At 26.3% G+C, this 18600-nt stretch overlaps 1 protein-coding gene across 2 annotated transcripts; it reads left to right on the top strand.

Moving 5' to 3' along the window:
• Positions 1 to 4145: 4145 nt before the first annotated feature.
• Positions 4146 to 13895, top strand: LOC107629999 (putative axial regulator YABBY 2). 2 transcript variants are annotated; one of them, XM_016332988.3, is made up of 6 exons: positions 4146 to 4433; positions 6902 to 7033; positions 7165 to 7300; positions 9862 to 9910; positions 11627 to 11702; positions 13426 to 13895. In XM_016332988.3, the coding sequence occupies exons 1-6, from the start codon at positions 4365 to 4367 to the stop codon at positions 13543 to 13545; spliced, it is 582 nt and encodes a 193-aa protein (XP_016188474.1). In that variant the 5' UTR covers positions 4146 to 4364; the 3' UTR covers positions 13546 to 13895. The 2 variants fall into 2 exon arrangements, with proteins under 2 accessions (XP_016188474.1, XP_016188475.1); XM_016332989.3 differs by having other exon boundaries at positions 4154 to 4433; positions 7171 to 7300.
• The last annotated feature ends 4705 nt before the right edge of the window (positions 13896 to 18600 follow it).

Here is an 18600-nt window from a genome sequence, read left to right as displayed (position 1 = left end):
GTAGTGCATAAGAACTAAAAAATTATTTTCACTAGCCATTGTAAGTCCCACTCTAATGAACCCATAATGTTCTAATTGTATTAATATAGCTTGTATTTCTTAGTAAATTGAATTAGATGAATTCAATTTATATCACTGCATCAGTATCAATATATTAGTAAATCGAATTTACTAGAGTCGATTTACTTAGGTTCTTAAAACGCAGTAAATCAAAGACATTAGTGTCGATTTAGGTCTTGAACATCCATTCTTAGTAAATCGAATCAATATACTTCGATTTACACCTACATTGGCTAAATCGAATCAATATATTTCGATTTACAGCTACACTAGCTAAACCGAATCACTATATTTCGATTTACATAAACATATAGTAAATCGAATTATGTAGCTTCGATTTACATAGATATATTGCCAAAACGAGACATCCATGTAATGTTAATTGTATTTAGGACATTGGTGTAATATTGGCTTTCATTTGTTTTGTTTATAGGTTTTATCCGATTTTACATATACTCGACAGTAAATACATTAAATTAAACTAAATAGAGTTCTGATAGATAGACAACAAGGGTGTGAACAACGTAAACAACAGCCTGCACTTCAGGTCCACTAAAACAAAAAACCCATTTACACCCACCACAATCCTAGCCTCTCACCTTCCACAGTAACACCTTTCTCTCCTTTTAGCACAACCACTTCATTCTCCCTTTTCCGTTGCATTGTCACCAACGCACCTCACCGTTGCCACTACCATTTGAAGAAGCAATGCGCTGTAGCCGTTGCACCTTCTTCTCCCATGCGTCGCGTCGTCCCTGTGCTCCTTGCAACCGATGCCGCCCCTGCTCTCGATGCCGCCGTTGCACCTTCTTCTTCCCTGCGTCGCATCACCCCTGCTCTCGATGCTGCCGTTGCACCTTCTTATTCCATGCGTGGCGCTATCCCTGTTCTCTCTGCAAGTGACGCCACTGCTGCGTACGTTCTTCTCTCCTTTGTTGCACCGCGACCTTGCTCCCTGCAAGCAACACCACCGTCATCCTCTTCTCCCCTGCGTCGCGCTGCGTAATTTGGACGAAGAAGTTAGTCCTCTTCTCCCTGCATTCGGTCGTGTTTGTGCTCCCCAAAAATAACGCTGCCGATCGTCCCAAACCCTCCTTATGTTACGCCATTAGAAGAATTAACGCAACTACTCGTTTGTCCTGTGGTGATAATGATTTTTTTTTTATATTTTTTGGATGTTTCTTTTATTTTAGATGGATGTTACTTTGTTTTTAGATAGATGTTTTTTTTTATAATTTGAGGCGCAATGAACGATACTGGAAAAAATTAGAATTTGTGAGATGAGTGAAAGTGAAAACAAAATTTGGTTACTTTTTTATTATGATTATTAAAAAATTAATTTTTAAAATCAATTAAACATTCTTTTTAACTTGTTATTTACGTTCTTTAGTATAAGTATTGTCTCTTTATACTTTTTTTTAATTAAATATTATATATATTCTTTAAAAAAAAGGAACAAAAGCATGGCTTAATTAATGATAAAATCCCACGTGTAATGTAATACATGTATGATGAATGCGTATAGGAACATGTCTAATCACTGAGCAAACAGTATTGCACACCACCATGGATAAGCAGGTATACGGAAATGGACAAAAGATATAATTTCCATGGCTTGCCATTTCCATGGTCTTTTCTACGTCATGATTAGAAAGCATTTAATTTGCTAAAACACTTGTTGACTTATTACGTTAATTAATTAGCATTTTGAACTTTAGAATAATTTGACCCCGACAACTTAGTTAGTACTAAATCTCCTTGTCCCTTGAGTAAAGGCTATTGAAAAAATGTGTTTAATTCTTTGATAAAGAAAGTAGAGTGATGCTAACACCCCCAATTGAAACTCTGGTTTTTTTTACTTGTTGTTTTTTCTAGTGGTTATTTTACATTTATTTCCTAAAATTCTTCAAATTTTGTGAATAAAAATGTTAATATTATGAGAAACAATTATGTTAGGACTTAGGTGTATAAAAAAATTAATTATTAATAATTAATTATTAAAATAAAATACATATTAAAATATAAAATATATATTAAAATTAAATTACATAGTATATATATATATATATATATATATATATATATTTATATATATATATAAATACATAAAAATTAATTTTTTTATATAAATAATATTTTTTTACAAGAAATAATTGCAATTACAATTGTTTGACCTAACTCCAATTAAACTAACAAACAAAAATACATTGACTTATTTATTTTAAATTTCACCAAATTCTGCAAAGGTCTGTTTAAAATAAATCTTCAATATTATTTTTTCTAATTTAATTAAGTACACTGCCAAAGCTAGTAGTGAGGTGAACAATGAACACTAGGTATAGCTATAGCTGCCAATTTCACAAGCACACATTTGAAATGACACAAACTCTTTAAGCATCACTACATCAGGTGGTCTCTGATTCACTCACAACTGACACAGTCACACCCATGAGCTTAGTAGTAATCTTTAGTGGTTATTGACTTATTTCACCATGTTTACTTAATCAAATAGCGAATGTTTAATTTCTCATTTGGTAGATAATAATCTTCTAATAATATTCTTAACTATAGGTTCGATCATCAAGAACCAACAGTAAAAAGAAGTAAAATTGTACCACAAAATAATTTAAAAAATATATAATAAAATTAATTAATAAATAACAAAATCTGAATAAACATTCCATAAATTAAAAAGGGGCATTAATATCTCGCCCCCCTAGTCCGGTGGTACAGAAAAGCCACCAGTATGGTTAGAAAATGGGTCACTCCTTCCCACCCACTCATTCCCTCAATCATAACACCTTCCTCCACCTCCACTACCCCTCCCTGATCCCCACTCTCATCCTTCTGTGTTTGAAACTCACGCGCCAACACCAATCCAATCAATCATGCATCCTCCTCTCCTCTTCTGCAATCATTATTCTATCTAACCCTTCCCCTATAATCCATCTCACTTCTATAATAATCTTCCAACTTCAAAAAAAGTAAAAAACCCACTTACCTAGCCCCACTCCTCAACCTTAACATTTTGGTATCTATCCTTTATTTGATAAAGCTTTTATTTTTTTAAAATAGTTTATAAAAATTAATTTTAAAAAATAATTTTTAAAAATAATAATATTTATATTTGATAAATTAAATTAAAAATAATTTTTATTAAACATAAACAATCAAAAATATATTTGATAAAATAATTTTTAAAATTTAAAAATAATATCATAAATATTAATATAAAAATTAAATTTAGATATTAATTAATGTATAAGGTGATATTAGACTTTTAATTTTAATAAGTATAAGTCATCTTTAAAAAATTTTATTTTAAATATTTTTATAAGTATCTATATATATCTTTTAAAAACTGCAAATACAAATATATAGCCACCTTTTTTATTTATCAAATATAAAATAAAAAAATTATATTTTTAAAAAATACAAATATATTCTCAAAAACTTTTACCAAACAAAGATACAGTATTATGATCTTAGGCTAAAATAATTAGCTAATAATATATATGTTGTGTTAAAGACATGTAAAAAAGTTACTATTACTAGTAGCTAAAAAGAATTTTCATATGAAATGTATGATATATCTCTTAAAGGGCCAAATTAAAATTATTAATTAAAAAATTATTTAAATTTATTATTAATAATAATTTTAACATGTTCTAAATTCTAAAAAATACATAATTAGTAGAGTATTTTATATTATTTAGTTTGATCTAAAAATTAAAATGATTTTAATTATATATATATGAATTTAATTTTAATATATTAGAGTATATAATTATTTATGCTAACATGATAATAAATAATGTACATGTAAAATTTCTTCAAGTGGAATCTTTCAAAATTAATTATATATATATATAATATAATATAATTATAAATTATTTTAAAGGAAGTATTTTTTTAATAATTACTAGAAAAATATAGTATAGTTTTGATCCCTTAGTTGGTTTTCCCGACCAGACTAGTCCCATCCTAACCTATAAGATTTTGTACACATCTTCCCTCTCTATCTCTCTCTCTTCGTAAAAGAAAAAAAAAAAAAAAAAAGATAATAAAGTTTCTTTGCTCCTTTTATCTCTTTATCATTGTTCTTGGTATTCTGTAAAATCGTTGATCATGTTCACTACTACTACTACTACTACTACTACTACTACTTCTTCTTTTCTTCCATCCAAGTAATAATAAAATTCTCTCCACTCACACCCACACCCACACCCGTGAATTCTGCTTATAAATCTTTTCTTCTCTCTATCTTTGCCAAAATACAAAAAGGAAAGAAGAAAGTTTTGTGAATGGAAACCATGATGGCAACCGAACGTGTTTGTTATGTTCACTGCAACTTCTGCAACACCATTCTAGCGGTACAAAACTTCTTCTCTCTCTCTCTTATTTATTCTTCTCACCTTTTTCGTTGTGCCATGTCTTTCATCAACTAATTCGGCAATCAAAGTTTTCCTCTCTTGTTTCTTCTTTTGAGATCATTTCAGAAAAAGAAAGAATCAAAAGGAACAATAATAATAATAATAATAATAAATAATAATGCAAAGCTGCTTCTTCCGTATTTAGCCATGTAAAAAGTAAAATTCAGCTCAGACCTAATCATAAGAATATTATAAATGAAATAAAACCAAGACTTTAAATTTAGACTCGAGAAATATATATAATTCGCAAGCTTCTCTTATATATTTTATGATGAAGTTCAGCTGGTTTTGCTGTTTATCGATAATAAGGAAAAGTTCATAGTAGAAGTAGAAGAAGAAGAAGACGAAGAAGAAAGGTAAATTGGGAATGAAGTCCAAACCTAATAACAATAATTCTTAATTATGCATATCATAATTAGGAATCAGAAAAAATTAAAGGAATTATTCACTAATCTAGAAAGTGAGAAGATGCTTCTTGTGATTTATGAATAAAATGGATGCATATACACGAAATCATAACAAATCTGAGAGCTATGATGACTAGGGCTATTTGCAGGTATGTGTTATTAGGGTTACTACGTTCCGATCCCCTTCTTCTTCTTTTTTCTTTCCCAAAAAGAAAGAAGAAAAATTAATATGCAGAGAAGATAATAATATTAATTATATATCATATGCTATATTGTGTACAAAGTCAACATCAGATTCATTATATTATTTTTCATTTTTTTTTAATTTCCTTGTTTGCTTATTGTACTTGTGAGCTAAATTAAGACATCGTATCATCTTGAAAAAAAATTAAAATCTGCTTACAAATCCATGTGATTGCATATGTACAATATATACTCCTCTCTCTTAATTGCATTATGATGATGACGATGGTGATGGTGAATTGAAAGTGGTGGACTAGTGTCTGTTCATGATGATTTAATTTGCCAGTGAAGCACCTTCTTTTATTTTTTCTGAACATTATTGATGAAAATCTTTCACAATTTGAGGCCTTATTTCTTCCCTGAAGTACAGAGGCAGTGTCCCTCTCTTTCTTTCCAGAAAAACAAAGTGGAGAGAATAGAAACAAAGAGATTATTATTATTATTATTATTATTATTATTATTATTATGAGTACCACATCAAGAATAACCCCATTTGAGCACCATAACAAGAAATACTTTCTCTCCCTTCTCTTTTCCCCCACCTAATTTGTGTCTAGTAATAATATTATTCCTTTTTTTCTCTCTGAATCTCTCTTTCTTTGTTTCTTTCACCATAGCATTATATATTGTTGGTGTATGTTGATGGTTGAGTGTTGAATGTTACCCCTTTTGAGGAAGCATTCCCTAATTCTTTTCTTTCCTACCTCAAAATGGAGGAGAGGACTTAACACTGCACAAAAGGAGCAGTAAATTTAATCTCTGGTTCTGCTTCTTGATCAGTATCATCATCACACTCTCCTTTATTCATAGAATTAGCCTATACTATATGCCACTACAATTGAATGATTTTAAATTGTGATTTTAAGTGCAATTATATCGTTGCAAGATTACTGTTACAACATATATCCAGCACATAAAAATAGTAATGGTAATTATGAGTTTAAGATATTCATTTTTGTTATATTTTTTTGTATCATATATCATAATACAGTTGTAAATAACTAGAATTTAAAACTGCGGTACATTGGTTAACAGTGGTGGTGCTTCATGGTGGCCTTTATGGTTTCTGTTTCAGTAGTCAAGTCCTTTTCACACACCCCTCTCTCTATAGTAGTCCATATACAATTTCTATCTTTTATCATCTTGCAGTGTCAGAAAAAAAGTGATGCGCACCCACAACAATGCAGTACTAAAATTTTAAATCACAAATGTCAGGTGCTATAAGCTTATTATTGAGTATTTGATTATAATAATGCATTATATATATATACCTGGCTAGCTAGCTAGCTAGTTGTACTACTGTGGAGACCCCATAAAAATAGGCTTCTCAGAATGAATGAGAGAAAAGATAAGTGTACTCCCTTCCCTCTCAAGCTATATTATCTTACTCATCATTCTTCACCTCTTTCTTCTGGGCTGGCACCTATGCATTTTGTGTTTTTTCTTCTGTCAATGATTTATGATTTTCATCACCTTATTATTGCAATCTAAAATAAGCAGCATGCTGCTTTGGAAGCTTTAGTAGTTAGTTCTTGAATACTTGTTGGTATATAGATATGTGGTTATCTATGTTCATCATTCAAGATCTTAGCTTCTCCTTTCTTCAAATACTTTTTCTGCTCTCTTTTATTTAACAATGTCACATATATCTTAGCATATTATTATTGAGTTGGATCAATGTATCTACACTCTACAATAACATTAAACTAACAAAACAAGAAAATGCATATGATATTTGAAAATGGTTGTTATTGGCAGGTTAGTGTTCCATACAGCAGTTTGCTAACCTTAGTGACGGTTAGATGTGGACATTGTGCCAATTTGCTAACAGTTAACATGGGAGCATCACTTCAACCGTTAATACCACCTCATCAAGAACATCATCATCAGGTATATATATTCTCAATTCACACTCCTTCATTCATTCTTTCTGGGATGATACTACTTTCTTGTTATAAAATTCCATTGCTTATATATATATCTTAGTTGTATTGGAATTCTTTAATATGTATGCTGCTTAGTCACAGAAACAGCACCTAAGCTTTGAAGAATCAAGCAGCTGCAAAGAACTGGGATCATCATCTTCAAAATGTAACAAAATTGCGCCATTTGAGCCTGTAGAGAGTCATCAATCACATAGGATTCCTCCCATTCGTCGTGAGTCACAAACTATTTAATTAGGCCTCTTTCGTTTTTAATTTTCTTTTTATTTTTGTTTTAAACGTTCTTTTTTAGAATTTGTGAAAAAATGCTATTTTTATTTTATTTTATTTCTTACAAATTTTAAAAATAGACAATTTTAAAAATAAAAATAGTAATATTTTAACAAACTAAACAAGTCCTTAATTTATTTTTTATTTTCTTTTTGTTTTGATATATACATTGATTAATATATTAATCAAGGTGATAAAACGATCTTATGGTTATTAATTTATTATTTTAAAAGGCAAGTTATTATATTATAATCTTATTCATTGAAATAAGACTCTTTGATTTGTTCCTCCCACTTTTATAAAATCTTAAAATCACTATTTCTCTGACTTCATTCTCTAAAATAATAATAATAATAATAATAATAATAATAAAAATCAGTTGTGTTATGAGAGAGAGATAAATAAATCTAGGCACATACCATATACGTCCATACCTAAATAATCATAATTAAAATGTGATCATTATTTCAAAAAGTCATACAGTTTTATATTTTAATTTTGATTATTAATATAAATATAAAATAGGGTACATTTATTCCTCTCACTCTTAAAGAAATTTATTACTCATCTCATTTGATAATCTGGTGTGTCTGTGTGTGTGTCTCTCTCTTTTGTGTGTGTGAGAGAGAGTTTGAAATGAACGAAGAAGCTAAGCACTTTAGCTATATAGGCCAACCTGAACTTTTTTTTTTTCTTTTGTTACTAGCTAGCTACTCTACACATTAACACAAACTCATTAGTTTTGAGGACAAAAAAGACCACCACTGCACTCACTCCAAAACCGGCTCAAGTTGTTAATACAAAAAGAAGTAATAAGTAAGCTCATCATATTATTGAGGCCAATTGAAATGACTGATGAGGAGTTTTTCCTTTTTCTAAGAGTGTGGCCTTCCATCTGAGAGAGAATAGAGTTTCCTTTGGTACAAGGGCTACCCAATTTGGGTATCTAATTATTTTCTTCTCTCCATCAATTTTATATATGGCCCCCCTCCCCCTCCTTAGATGGTGACCTTACATAACAAAAAAATTGACCCATCCTTAATTGATTTGTTGTCAATTTGTCATCCTATGCCCTAGAAATTAAAATACATATCCATATACTGATTTTAATTACAGTTACGGGTTTCACGCACCATAACAGCTCATGGTAATTGATTTTTGGCTGTGGTAGTAGTACACTCCACACTCCAATATCTTCAGTTACTTAGTGGTGGGAATTTTCCCGTGGAAAGTGACCTTTACAGTCAGGACAAAATTATGCATAAAAGATATATTTGAGGAAAAATTAGAAATAAACAAATAAGAGAGATTGTATTTTAGCTGGCAGCTGGAGATTATACTAACAAATTATAAATCTTGAATTTAAGTTTTGATATACGATAGTGGTAGAATTTGACAAAGAGTAATATGCATATAATTTTGATGACAGAAAAAAAATGGTATGTAGAAGCAATAAATTTGGATAGTAAATATCATAAATAAAGAAAGTTTATTATTCTAGTGGTTAGTTTATTAATTTGCTTAATTCAATATTAAATATTCAAAATTTGTCTTATATATGTAAATATTATGAAAAACAAAAAAAAAAAGTCATAAATAATATTAGTTTAAGTACAAAACTGTATTTCTCTCCTAGAGAATGTTTGATTGGAAAAAAATTGAGAGAATAAAAAAAAGAAAAAAATTATAAATTTTTATGTGTTTTTTTTTAATCTCTTTCCAACTAAAAATAGTCTTAATATTAATATAGCTGCTTTTTCATGTATATATAAATAATATAAATGTTAACTTAGAAAAACGCATAATCAACAATTAGAGTTTTAATTATAAGAACTAAAAGAATAAATTATTTTTATAATAGAATTTAACCAATTTTTTTATGTCTCTCCTTTAAATTATTAGACTAATTTAGTTATTACCAAACGGCTTGATCCTATAGTATTTCTCTTTAGTTATATTAATGTTATTTTGATGGCACGGGAGGGACATATGGTCCTTAATTATTAATCACCTAGTTCTACTGGCACTGATGATCTAATTTTCTTAAATTATGTCAAAAGACAATAGTGTTATTTTAAGTATGTTACACGATTGAATAAATTTTTGTTGATATAATTTTTTAAAGAATCAGCTGTTAGATTAGAATTTTATATATTATAGATTATTTTTAGAAAATTTGATATCAATATGAAATTCTTTACTATATCTTTTATATACTTGAAAATTAGTGTAATATATTCGTTCAAACTATACATAAAAAGGTGTTTTTCAATTACATCAATAAAATTTGATTAAATAATCTTTATTATATATTAATGAGATTCAATCATGGATTGATAAAATATATATTTTATAAACAAAATTATAAACAATGTAGCTTTTAACATTGTTGTTATTTGATTCTAATTCTACGTCAAATCGTAAATTTACACATATAGATGACATTTCATTCAGCACAAATTTATAAGTTAATATTGCAAACTAATTCTCTCATGAATATCACAGCTCCGGAGAAGAGACAACGTGTTCCATCTGCTTATAACCGATTCATTAAGTAAGTTGCTATTTTTTGAATTTTTAATTTTTCAGAGATATAAGTTGGATTAGTTTTAGAGTAGTAATATTATTGAGTAAATTATCAAAATAATATCCGAAAGTTTCTATGGCTAACAAAACGAACCCAAAATATGTTAACAATAAATAAGTCTTAGAAAGATTTAAAAATACGATAAAAAGAACTAAATATTAAATATATATTTTAAAAAATAATTTTAGAAATTAAATTTTGATGCAAATTTTATAATTATTATTAAAAAAATAACATCTTTTTATTTTTAAAATTTGGTAATTTTTGTCAAGTGAATTTTTTTAAAAAAATTATTGTAAATGACTATATTTCTTTTTAAAAAATCTAAAAATAAAATTTTACTCTGAATTTTTTGTACATCTTCTAAATATTTATTCAGATATTACCACAAAATTTAGATCTAATGAATAAACCGTTTGTTAAATATAAATTTTTTTTGTTACTTATAAAAAATATAATATTTATTAGTTCTTTTTATCGTAGTTTTAAATTATTAGGGACCATTTTATCCATAACATTTTTTAGAAATTTTTTTTATCAATGGCTGTTCGAATACTGAATTGATAGTTAACCTAATATTATTTCTACAATAATGATCATGTCACTAAAATAGACACAAAAGTTGGGTGGTAAACAATGCCCAAAATTTTCTCATTGTCTCTCTCCAAATTATTTATTCCTTTCATTTCTGATGGTTGATCTAAAGTTTGAGTTTTAATAAAGTACAAAACATATATTAAAAGAGATAATCACTTTTTTTCTAAGTCATATATTATTCAAATTCATCATAATAGAATGCAGATTTCGGTACAAAGACCAAAACCAAAATGTTTTGTTAGTAAGAACACTAAACTATTGGACATAATTAAATCGATTGGGACATAATTGACGTTAGAATGATAATGGATTTGTCCGGATGAATTTTTACGAAAAGTTTTTTTTAAAGAAAATTTTTTAAAGATTTTTTTAAAAAATAAAAGTATTTTATGTTTAAATATTTTATATAAATTTTTTTTATTTAATAATTATATTTAGCTAAGACAATATAAAATTTTATTTATTTATTTATAATATTAAAAAATATTTTTTAAGTGAAAATAAAAAAGACATAAATTATAATTTCTAAAAAGTATATATATATATATATATATATATATATATATATATTTTAGTATTTTTATTTTTATTATTAAATTTTTTTTAAACACACTAAAAAAAATCTTTTTAAAAAAAATTTTTGTTCTAACAATTTAATGGTAACCAAACAAACTCAATATAAATTATCTCATGATTTTTCATATGACTTTATAATATTATGTGTGATATATAATCTGTTATTATTATTCAATCATGCTAGGTATACATAAAACACTAACTACTAAATTAATAATTAATGTAAAAATATATATTAAAATATGAAATACATATTAATAATAAATTAAATATACATTTATATATAAATATATAATGACTAATTTGATAATTTTTTTATGTATATATTATTTTTTGAAAAACATTTATGCTCATCATGAGAAGATAACATAAAATTAATTGAGAAAATTCATTCGTTCATGGCACAACATCAAATCAATTTTGCCTATATTTGAATGGACTTACAGATATTGATTCCATTACATAAAATGGATTAAGCCTTCTATTTGTTTGGTTTTTCACTTTATTCAGGGAGGAAATTCAAAGGATCAAGGCCAGTAATCCAGATATTAGCCACAGGGAAGCTTTCAGCACAGCTGCTAAAAACGTGAGTTTATTCTCAATTATTAATTTTTTTTTTCTTTTAAGTTTTGCACGCTTATATACAAATGTTGTTTAGACACAATCACAAAGCAAAAAAAAAAAAAAAAAATACTGTATTAACAACAAATTTATTATTTTTAATTAATATTTTAAATTTTAAATATTAAATTTTAAACTCTAAACCTCAATTTAATAGTATAAAAATAAGTTATTGACAAAAAATATCGATTAATATTAATAAAAACCGTTAACCTCTTAATATTCTTTCAAAGAAAAAAAAAGTTACGCTTCATTAATAATTTAACATTTGAATCATTTATTAAAGATGTACTCCTTTTGTTTCACAATAACCATCACAAAACAAAAAGACATACATCTCAAAGAAAACAAGAACATATTAGTAAATAGCAAAAAATTATATGCATATGAATTGATAAAATCCTATAAAAATCATTAATATTACACTTATTCTTTTCTTAAAACCATTACACAATTTTGATAGGGATAAATGTATAAAAGGAAATTAATATCACTTGAATGTTCTAAATGGAACAAATATTTTAAAGTTTGAAAAGAAAACAAATGTGTAACATTATTTATAAAACAAAACGAGGACAAAAGATAGAAAGCAAAATTTAGAAAACAAATGTGTAACATTATTTATAAAACAAAACGAGGACAAAAGATAGAAAGCAAAATTTACCATTAGACAATAGAAAAATATAGGGTATCAAATATCAATATACTATCTGCAAATTTATTACTAACAATAATTAATATTAAAGACACTTCCATTAGAAAACACATATATAAATAGACATATTCAGGAAATACATCCACAAAAACACACTTTTATTATAGACATCCATAAAGATACTTCTATTAAATACAGTTATAAGCAAGAGTTGGCAGGAGTTAGTAGAAGGTTACGTAGGGAGTTTGCCTTGTATCTTCCTCAAAACTCCTTTAATATCCCTATCTAACTAAAAGTGAGATTTTCTCAAGAAAGAACCAGTAAGAATGTGTTTATCACCCTTCAGTTATTTAGTGATTTAAGGTTATAGCACTCTCTTCATTAATCACAACGAGAATAATAATTTTTACTTATTTGTTTGAGCAAATTAAGATGTTTTATTTTATTTATTTTTTAAGACTTTAAACTTGGCTGCATAAGTGGCATTCATCATATATATTATTCAGCTGGTTCTCACTTGGAGGGTGTTCTTAATCTAAGTAATGTGTTGAAGTTGATATATAGAGATCAGATGCATGCATGCATGTAGAGCTGAGAAATTGGACATATAATGAGTTCTTCTCGCTGGAGATATTAAACTATATGCAAAAAATTAAACATACTCAAAAAAGATTTTTGTTTAAAATGATGTGTTAGAGATATAATAATTTTTATTGTCTTTTTTTGTCAGTTTAATTTTTTAAAAGATAATATCATTCACCATATTACACACAAATCAATATATATATATATATATATATATATGATGACGACGAACGACTTGTAGGGATTTAGCAATAGTCTTAAATGTAGCAGTATTTTTTAATATATCTTTAGATTAATAGATTAAATATAAATTATATAAAGAAAATTAACTGTAAACTATCAATTAAAAAAATCCAAAAGCATTTGATTATATATATGTGTATTACATTATATTATATCCTTTGATATACCCATTGAAATTATGTCTGCATATGATTTAAATATGCAGTGGGCACATTTCCCTCATATTCACTTTGGATTAAAGATGGATGGCAATAATGACAAGCAAGCAAAGTTGGACCATAATAATGGTGAAGGAACTCAAAAGTCTAGTAATGGATTCTACTGATCATATATATATAAATGCAAGCAAGCCTGTGAGTATCAGCTTTTTTTTAAAAAGAAATTATGCTTGACCTAAATGAGTGAAATTATGAGTTTGATCTCAAATTTTCCAACCCTACAACTGGATATTGGAGACATTCTCTTGCATGCAAATCAACCTCAACATCTCACCAATGCTATATAATATATATAGAACATGTATTTCCTTTTTTTTTCCGTTTTTTTTATAGAGTATACTTGTTATGATAAAACGACTGTCATTCTTCTTGTGATTGCATTTTAAGATGTTGAACTTGATGATCGCTTAAGTAAACTATACTTTGCTACTATTATAATGATGGGATTTTTCCTTTACTCGTATTGCTATTGATTCAAAAGATTCTTATATATAATGATTAATTATCATAGAATATATAGCGTTATATGATTTAGTACTACATGATTTGATTCATGCAGCAGACCTAATGAAACAAAACTTATTAATTAATAATGTCATATGAATATAAATCTAACATCAATCACATTTTTAAATTAAATACACAATATTATTTGAAAATGAAGAATTTAAGTTGTGTTCATGAAAGGATACCACTTGAAAATGTAAATCTGATTAGTTACATTCAAAGGGAAGAACTAATCACATTCCTTCGCAACAGAAAGAAAAATACCTTATGGTTATGGGAAAGAAAAATCATTCACAATAAAATTGATATATCAGGAGCATATTGTGTGTGTATATATATCAATAATGCTCTTTGTATACTAAAATTAGTCATTATGTATATAAATATATGTATTATTTAATTTATTTTTAATGTATATTTTATATTTTAATATATATACTAAATAATTTATTTAATATATATATATATATATATATATATATATATATATATTCTCTTTTTAGAAAATTTTGGACATCCATCCAAGCACATAAACAAATATTTCGAACTCTCGTATTCCCATCTCGGAGGACCACATTTTGGACAGTCTTTTTTTTTCCCTCATTATCTTTGTGATGGTTACAGTTTGACCATTAATTATTGAGCAAATGGTGCTTTCAATTGACCCCAACTTCCAAAGGAACTCTTTTTACCCACCATGTTGCATGAGGTGCTTAAATAGATAATAAAAAGGATAAAAAAAGAAATGTAATTATATTCTTTTTACTAGCTACATTGATTAGCTCTTTTTTTTTTTCTTTATTTCTGTAATTTTCTTTCATGGACCATCTTGTTCAGTTAATGGAGTACAGCCTATTAAAGGAGCAACATGTAGTGCAGTGTTGCATGCATGTCCTCACCTGTCACGCACTCAAATAATCACAACTAACTTAGTCTATTTCTTTTTATTAATAGGATTTAACTAAATAAATGTGTTTTAAAGATATATGGTAAAAATATAATAATATTCTTTTAATTTTTTTATGTATTTAATATATTAAAAATATAAAAACTTATTTTTGAAAAATAATTAGTCAAATATTTTTTTATAATATTTTTAAAATGTATCTTAAAAATACATGTTAGCAACATTCTTATTAATATAATCTTCCTTCCTAATTAATTGATCGAATTGTGGAGACTAAAGAGGAAATAAAAGTTACAGAAAACCAAACTTATTTCTCTTTCAAAAAGCCAAAGTATATAACCCAAGACCAATATAATAGCTGCCTCAAAAAACCCTAATTTTCTTTTCCAATCTCTATCTTCATGATACCAGTGGATAGGACTAAGTTAGTGAAGCCAGTTCATAAATTAGTTTGAATTCAATTCGTTAATAATTTAATAAATTGAACTCGTGAATTAGTAAATTGAATTTGAATATGAATCGAAACTGAGTTTATAAATTAAATAAATTGAATTTAAGTTAGGATAAGTTCAACTTATTATGTATTAAATTAGTAATACATATATTCTATATGTATTTAATCTATATTTTTGATTTAAAATATAAATAAAAAAATTATAATTAATAAATAAACAATATATATATATATATATATAAGTTATAATTTATTAATACAGAATTATAGATTATGTTCATATTATTTAAGCTGGTTTGTAAGTTTGAACAAGCTTATGAATTTTTAGTAAGTCGAACTTAAATTTAGAAAATAGATTCGATTGTTAGCCAAATCATAATTCAAACTGAATTTTCATGAACCGAATTTGAGCTTAATCTATGTCGACTCATCTTGACTCAACCATACCAATGGATCTCCCGAACCCCAACAGCAATTAAATATAGCACTTAAAAGACTATTATTTTCATATCTTTTTAACTAACATGGAATTTTCAATACTTATATATGTTTAGAGTTAGACATATAGTAGCTAAGCTTAATCGTTGCCGTCTAATATTTTTAACTTTTAAAATAAGAAAGCTAGAAAATTAAAGAATTATAATACTTCACGAAGCAAATATATTGGAGAGATGGATAGTGTTAGAAGTTGATATTTTTAGTGGAAAAAAATAGAGTTGATTAATATCAATTCAAATATAAGACAAAAAAAAATATTATTAGTCATCTAATTAGTGACAGATTCAAAAAATTTATATTAGGGGACAAAAATAATATACATTACTATCAAAAGATATATTAATCTAAATTCAAAAAAATAACAGTGCACATTAATTATTCGAATAAAAAAAAGCCAAAAATTACATATAATAAAATAGAACGAAAGATATTTTTTAAAATATTTTTTTATTATTATTTCTATAAATAAAAAATATATATTCTAAATTAGTAAATTGATTAATTGACTTTAGAAATTTATATGCAACATAATTACATATAATAAAATAGAACGAAAGATAAACAAACAAATAATAAGGATCACTAAATTGAGAATAAAATAAAATATATAAATTTATAAAGAGAATAAAAAATTATATTAATACTTAAACTATAATTGGTTGAATTATAATTTGTAATTTGAAAATATCAAAAAAGAGAAACAATGAAATTGAAAGATACATAAAGTCATAAAGAGTTATATTAAAAAAATAGAAAACTTAAAATTTACCTTTTTAATGAAGAAAAGATGACTACTAGAAAATGAATAGAAAAAGAAGATTGAAACTAATAAGAGGATTTAAGAAAATAAAGGCTGAGATTTGAGAATGAGAGAAGACTAAATTTGATTAGGTTAACTAATAGTTAAAATGATAGAAAGATGAAGTGAATTTAAAATTTTGAATAATTAGCCTAAATTTATTTGTAATAAGGTCATTTAAAATTTAAAATGAGACATATATAATATGTATATATTTTTTTAAAATAAAAATAAATAAGAGTGGGGCAAATGCCCCCTATTTCGCTACTGGTCCGTCCCTGCATCTAATATTTCTATCTCTTGTAGAGATAATACATTTTTAGACTTGAAGTATACATAAATATACACATACACTAGAAATAAAACGGATGCAACTTATTAATTATTAATGGGAAACATTTTATACTATAACTCTAAAATGAAGTTTTACCTTTAAACTTGAGTAGTACTAGTGAATTCTTATCTCAGACTTACGTTATATTATTCTTTAATTAAAAATTAATGCCATGCCTAATAATTTATCTTCTACAACTTTAAAATGACTTTCTTTAAAATAAATTAACTAATTTAGTTTTTAAAATATGAATTTATTATTCATCAAAACTGATAATTGTTTATCCAAATTTCAAATTAATATTAATTTTATTTTACAATTAATTTTATTTATAGTTTTAAATTTCCTTTTATTTTAAGCAGGAGTAATATAAAAATAACAATCCTTTAGCAAAGCTGAATTGTTGAACCTAATCAATCATCATCATCATCAAAACACACACACACATATATATGCGCGTGAAATCACACTGATGACTGTTCCATATACATGCAGATAGATCAGAATATTGGCAGCTAGAGTTTGTTCTTACCACCATTGCATGGACTCAATATTAATGAAATATGAAATGCTACTATTGCTATGCAATAATGTTGCTTATTCATTATGACATGACTTGCATTGCATTGTGAGTGATTTTCACACAGTAAAACATCACTGACTGGCATTGTGTATGTGCCCAAATTAAGGCTCAAACATGCATGCTATTACAACAGAAATAATTTGCTACTATTTAGCCATGTTCAATATCAAATTAATTGACTATGTTACGTGTACACTAAAATCAGTCACTAGTATAAAATATATGTTGAAATACAAATACTCATTGAAAATAAATTAAACAACATATGTATTTATATATAAATATATTAATAACTGATTTTAGTAGTTGATTTTGGTGTAGAAACAATATTTTTTATATATCTAATAGGCACAAGCATTTTTACCTTCTAATATATTTATTGTTTGGTTTTAAATCAAAATTATTTTAATCAACTTAGATTAATTTAGTGGTTAACTCATTAATTTACTTAAAAAATTATCGGGTATTTAAATTTTGCTTTGTACATATATATAGAAAGTCATTAGTTAGCGGCAAACTTTTAAATGGAATTAAGATTCATGACAAAAAAAATACCGTGAAAAAAAAATCAAATTCATTTCTTAATATCTTTGTATTTTTTTTTTCTTGGAACAAATTGATATTTCTTAATGTATTTTTTAACAACTATAAAACATGTATTAAATCGAAGTTATGATGGGTCATGGCTGTCCGTGACTGATGATGTTGGATCCTTCATTCAAGGAAGGCACGTGAGAGCCATGTTGTTGAAGGCATGTCTCCTTTGTACAACAACAAACCTCATCCATGATTCCAATCTCTGTCCATTATCTATGTACCTAAATTAAATTTACAAATAAAATGAACTTGATACCTATAGAGATACCCACATAAAAATGGATGCAACTTTTAGAAATTACATGTATAATAATTAGATGTATAATAATTTATACACAAATCTAACATTATAATTTGAAGGCAGCCTCAAATTATGATATTACGTTAAATATTAGCTAGGTTATATGCAATTCTCTAAATTTTCTAAATACAAAACTCAATATATAATTTTTTAAGAGTAAATTTTTTTTAAATAATTAATTA

This window comes from Arachis ipaensis, chromosome B3 (genome assembly GCF_059453495.1).
Source record: "Arachis ipaensis isolate K30076 ecotype BB chromosome B3, ASM5945349v1, whole genome shotgun sequence".
Taxonomy (NCBI): domain Eukaryota; kingdom Viridiplantae; phylum Streptophyta; class Magnoliopsida; order Fabales; family Fabaceae; genus Arachis; species Arachis ipaensis.
This window is presented reverse-complemented; position numbering and strand designations above follow the sequence as displayed.